This window comes from Physeter macrocephalus, chromosome 19 (assembly GCF_002837175.3).
Source record: "Physeter macrocephalus isolate SW-GA chromosome 19, ASM283717v5, whole genome shotgun sequence".
Classification (NCBI taxonomy): domain Eukaryota; kingdom Metazoa; phylum Chordata; class Mammalia; order Artiodactyla; family Physeteridae; genus Physeter; species Physeter macrocephalus.
In genome coordinates, this window is record NC_041232.1 from 69,112,671 (window position 1) to 69,118,670 (window position 6,000).

General features: G+C 38.8%; 1 protein-coding gene across 15 annotated transcripts in view; it reads right to left on the reverse strand.

The window, feature by feature from the left end:
• TCF4 (transcription factor 4) overlaps window positions 1-6,000 on the reverse strand; it is a 363,640-nt gene that overhangs the window by 235,539 nt on the left and 122,101 nt on the right. For all 15 annotated transcript variants that reach the window (XM_007124266.4, XM_007124275.4, XM_007124267.4 and 12 more), the window contains 2 exons: window positions 3,207-3,268; window positions 233-329 (listed from right to left, as the gene is read on the reverse strand). In XM_007124266.4, coding sequence (XP_007124328.1) covers window positions 233-329; window positions 3,207-3,268 — 159 coding nt within the window. The remainder of the gene's footprint in view (window positions 1-232; window positions 330-3,206; window positions 3,269-6,000) is intronic.

Sequence of the window (6,000 nt, forward strand, 5' to 3'; positions counted from 1 at the left end):
ATTCAGTATCACTGAAATTAGGTAATTCCACATGGTTGTAAAACTTAGTCCTGTATATGCTATTACCAAGCACAGACTGTCAATATTTTTCTGCAATTTAAAATTACTATAGCGAACTGGCTGAAGAATCCAAGTTCCTAAAAAACAGAATCTCTGTCTGGGCTTGTATTCTCCCTTCCAAGGTAAAACATAAGCATTCAAAAAATGCATGTTAATTCAAAATTAGTCTTACTTTGTATTCTGGAATTGACAAAAGGTGGAGAGAGATTGTCATGTGACCCAAGGTCCCTGCTGGTCATGTGGTCATAGGGAGTCCCATCTCCATAGTTCTGCAAATAAAATAACAGCGTAAGTTTAAATTCGCCATGAATAAATCAGCACATAAGTATGCCCGACTACTGACACCTCTCTGACCCAGAGAAACTGGAGTCCACCATTCCCACCCTGGCACCTCATTATAAGGAAGGTGCATCTTCACAGGTACAGTGGGACATAGAGGGCTCTAGTCTGCAGAGTCCACATCTTCCTCATAACGGCCGTGAAGCTGGGGGAATAATAATAATGGAACCAACTGCGTGAAGCTATTGACATGATCAAATGAAATAATGCATGTAAAACACCTGATGCAATATAAACTATACTGTAAATATTACATTATTATTTTGAAAAGCCCACATTATTTCAAAAGAAAAAAAAAAAAAAAAAAAGCAAAATGTGCTATGGGAAAGTTACCCATAACCTGTAATGAGGAATTGCCTTTGGAAGGCGAAGGTAGAACCTTTTAAGCAGCAGCATTGGGTTTTATGATATTGAAATTTCAATGTGTTCTTATAGTTGTTATTGTGCTTGTAAGAGAACTGGATCATTCCATGAGTAATTAACACATAAGAATGTTAAAATTATTACAACAGGACTATAAATGAACATCAGAAACTTAAGCATAAATTCTGAATTTGGACAAAGTATGCCAGAAAAAAAACAGTTTTAAAGCAGACACTAATCTTTGGAAATTTGTCATTATTATGATCATCTCATGGTTCTAAGGGGAATTCTAACTTAAAATAACGTTTTTAAACTGCCCAGCCACTTGCTTTTAATGGAGGAATTGGATAACATACAGCAAAGAGTTAAAATCATCTATCTTATATGGTTCAAATTTCAGTCTACTAAGATACATCAAATGACCAGAAAGGAAGAAAAGTCATGCTGCTAGGCTGGTTGCCCTGCCCATAAAGACTAAGGCAAATTTACTCAGAGGTATCAGTTGGCATGTTAGCCAAAGGGCAGAATCTGCCCACACAAAAGGGACGGACGCTGTAGGAAAAATGAAAATGTGCATCCCCTCACTAGAGAATCAATGGAAGCCTCAAGGTTCCCAACTAACCCACTGCCAACCGCCTTTCCTCATTTATACCAATTAACTTGAAGGATACTGTCATGTGATGCTGCCACTATGTCAGTGTATAAAAAGATGTCACGTTTTTTAATACCTAGCATGGGTCTTACACTCACCGGTTCTATGCCAGACGTTGCATAATACTAATTACTATTTATTAAGTGTCCTCACCCTCCAGAGTTACTAAACGCTTAATATACATTATCTAATTTAAACCTCAGCACAGTGTTTCAAGGTGACTAAAAACATCACGACTTGAAGATGAAAAAAGAGAGACGTGGCATGTTTGTCCGATACAAGTCAGCCGCAATAACCTGTCTCGTGCCAACCCCCTGAATTTAGAAAATATAAATTACAAAATTCAAAATTATTCACTAACGTAGTTCCTGGAAAAAAAAAAAAAAAAAGTGGCCGGACAGTTCATGAAAGCCAAATAAAAGTCAGGACTATCCTAAATGGACCTTGCTCTCAGAAGAACAATTAAAAAGTACTACGTGTATTAAACTGAGAAAGCAGAAGAAATTAAGTACATTTGAATGAACTAAACAATAGAGGGACATTCTGTCATCTCCTACGCTTGCTGTCAGGGGGAATGGATTTATTTCTGCAAGTGCGGACTGTAACGTGAGGAGGAGGAAAGATTTCCTCAACCCATCCATATAATGCACGAGAATGTCAGACTTGACAGCTGGTGCAAGCGCTCAACAAAGTAACCGGTAAGCTTAGAGCTCCTGCTGTACCCTGAAGACTAGAGCATTGAACCCCAAGGCCAGAGAACAGGTGGAAATGGCAAACTACGACTTGCTGAGATGGCCTCCTTTTGACAGCTTGATTACCTCCCTTACCTCTTATGCCAAAATAGAGACCTCCCTCCACCTCAAATTTATGTGAACACTTAAAGCAAAACGTTACCCCCTCACCTCCTGCAGAATGCTGCATCTAGCTATACAGCTGGTTGGGGGAGGGACAGGTGTTTTACTACGTGCTCTAAGTCTATTTTTAATTTGGGGTATTATATGTATATTATAAAAACTGATATGGATTTTAGAGGGCCTAGAAATGACTCCATTAAAGACAGACTATATATAAAATCATACACATTTAAGTCGGAAGGAACATGAAAGATCCTCTGGTTCTACTTTTTCATTTTACAAAGTAGGAAAATGAGGCCCAAGAAAGTGAAATGACACACCCAAGGTCGTATATATACGAAAACACGTATGGCCTAACCAAGCCACTCGCACGCCATGCCACGGTCTTCCCACGACACTCAAACTAACAACCAAAAACCATGGAAAGGAGTGGCAAAAATGTGGGACCAAATAAATGAATGAACCCACTGGTGACCAAAGACACTACTGGTGGGAGAATCATATGTTTACAAAGTGAAATCACCTCAGATTTATTATGCAGATTATACTGGTAGGCTAGAACTTCATACTATGTCTTCAGAATTATCCAGTGGTTTATTTACACCAGTACATTCCAGGGATACTAGGATTTTTCTCAAAGTTGCACCATCTACAACGAATAACTTTCTGCAACACTGGATCAATAACTGGCAAAGTAAGGCCAAATATTTAATGAAGGATTTTTCTTCCGGTTAGCCAAAGTGGAAGAGGTGTCAAAATCAATAATAACGTCCAATAAGAGAATGAAAAAAAGTGCCAAAAAAGAAGCTGATCCTCATTAAACTTAGTACGCAAATATATCTGTGCAGAGGTGTGTGGGAGAGAGAGAAACTCACCTACAGTTTGTCAATTTACATATGTGGATGTCTGGTTGTGGGAGAAAGATTAGATATACTTACCCTGGACGGGCTTGGATGTCCTCCACTCCCCCAGGACCCTGAGCTACTTCTGTCTTCTACATCTAGGGACAAGAGAAAAATTCTTCAGGCTTTCTTGCAATAAGTCTTTCTTTTTGCATATGCACTTTTAAATTAATGTTTCAAATTAATCTCCTGTTGCCTTTAATTAAGAATCAGGCATGAGGCTACCATGATGACAGTGGCTTCTGACCCATCTAGTTAAATTAAGTCATTTAAATTCACAGCAGAAATGAACTGGACCCTCAGGAACCAGAGGTATGAACATAAAAATTACTTCCATCCTTCACAATGTTTCATAGCCTCAACTTTTATAGACCTGAAACTTCACTTAAAGTCTTATTAAAATCTTTTGGACAAGATAAGTTAAAAATACACTAACACAATCTTAATACACACAGACACACACACACACACACACACACACATACACACACACACACAAAGTTAAATCAGGTACATATCCATACTAATATTAGCTGCATCCATGCCACAATGCTCCTGGATACTTTCTGTCCTCTTACCAAGGCTTATCCCACCAAACAACAGACATGAACAAAATATGCAAGACGAAAAAGGATTCAGTAGTCTATTTCCATCAGAACGTTACAAGGATATTAGGCGATTTTTTTAAGTTTTTTAAGTTAAGACAACACGGTCTCAGTCTTTTAATTTTTTTTTTTAACGGGCACACCGTTTGGCTACAATCCTTAATCTGTGCACTGAGATGTGGATATGAAAGTTGTTAAAGCAATGTTTTCTTTTGATAAATGAAGGCAAAGAGAACTATATGAACTCCCAGAAGGCTGGAATTCTCTACACCCTGTACCAGCGAAGTTCTAATGCTGACCAATTACTTACTAGATGTTTCATCAGTGCTTCAAGTGGCAAATACTTGAAGGATGGAGAGTCTAACAGCTAAGTTACCGTATTCATTGCTCAAAACATAAAAGTGTTGGAAAGATCAGTCACTCTATATTTAAAAATGGCTTTGAGATTTTTGATGAAAGGCTCTTTATGAGTATGAAAAGTTTCACTGTTGTATTATCTTGATCATGGTGGGTAACAGACGGCGATCACAAGCTTCCTCTGACAGAACTGGAGGAGGAGGTGTGAAACTTCGGTTCAGGAGACTTACTCCCATTTAGTGTGTTTTCTAACATTTCAGTGATACTGTTTCTTCTCTTAACACACTACTGTCCTTCCTTTTATTACTCCTATTTGATTATCAGCAGAAGTGATCACAGTACACTTAATTGATTTATTTGGGGGTACAGTGGAGTACATGGCGTTTTAGAATATAGTAAGAGATAGAATGGAAACAACCACCAACAACTATTACCACTAAACCTGAAATCTTTCTCTCTTTTTTTTAGACAAATATTTCAGTTCTTTTCATTAGTACTTCAGAAGATAATGCAAATGCAAACAGTTATCCCCTGTGGACAGCTAAAATCAGTGACTGCGAGTTTTAAGAGATGTCATGGAAGCTCGGAGGAAAGGTGCAATACTTTCCCAAATCTGCTGTTTAACAACCCAACCTCCTGGCCTATCTCGTGTAGGCTGAATTGGGGGGAGTACACAAAGAAGTGACTTAGAACCCTTGGGATTATCACACAAATAAGTTTCGTAGCCTGCACAGTTCTCTTCATCCTTAACTCCAAGTCAAATATTTGCAACAACAAAAAAAAGTATAAATGACAAAATCTCTCAACCAGAAGTCTGCACATCTTGACTTGCTTTTCGCCTGAAACAGCCAGCTTGGATTAATTTGAGAGATTTCTCCTCTTAAATTTGGCCCAAAAAGTAATGAAGGGATAAAGTTGAATCCCTGTATCCACCATAAGACTTCGTATTGTTTGGACCCATTTTATCTTTTCAATTTTCAAAGAGGATTTTACACATGAAAAGAAGGCGGAGACAAGGAGGAAAGGGGACCATAGTAATTCCAGGTCAGTAGTTTTGCACCGGGGATGACTTCGGTCCCCAAAGGACATGTGGCGATGTCTGCAGACATTTTTGGTTGGCACAACTTGGCAGGGCGTGGAGGCGGGGTAGAGCTAGTGGCATCTAGTGGACACAGGCTAGGGATGCTGCTAAACATGCTACAAATGTCAGAATACCCCGACAACCAAAAATTCTCTGGTCCTAAACGTCAATTGTGCCAGGATTGAGAAGCCCTGTGCTAGAGGACAAATTCTATTAAAGAGCAAAAAGGAAGAATCGAGTTAGAGAAAAAGATGTACTACAATTTGATTTATAATGAATATGACCACTCACTAAATACACAGTGACTTATGCATTTGAAGCTGGAGTGTTTCAAGAGACCTTCCTATACATCGTCCATCCACAGAATAAAAGAAAAATGATGGTCAACCAAGCAGCCTGCTAATTAGTAGGCAAATAAAACACATCAAAACTTGAGTATTCCCAACTGGGCAATTTCAAAAGCGAGCAATCCCCTAATTACAAGTGCTGGAAGTCTAGCTTTTTCAAAACAGGTTAAATACTGGCTGGGTTCCTTCACAAATAGATTCCCAACCAATCCAATCTGACTGCTCTTTTCCCATCGCTTCCCATTCCATCGTTCTCATTTCCTGACCTCACGCTGCTACTGCACCTCCTTTCTGCTCCCTTCCTTTTTTTCTTTTTTAACATCTTTATGGGAGTATAATTGCTTTACAATGGTGTGTTAGTTTCTGCTTTACAACAAAGTGAATCAGTTATACGTATACATATGTTCCCATATCTCCTCCCTCTTGCGTCTCCCTCCCTC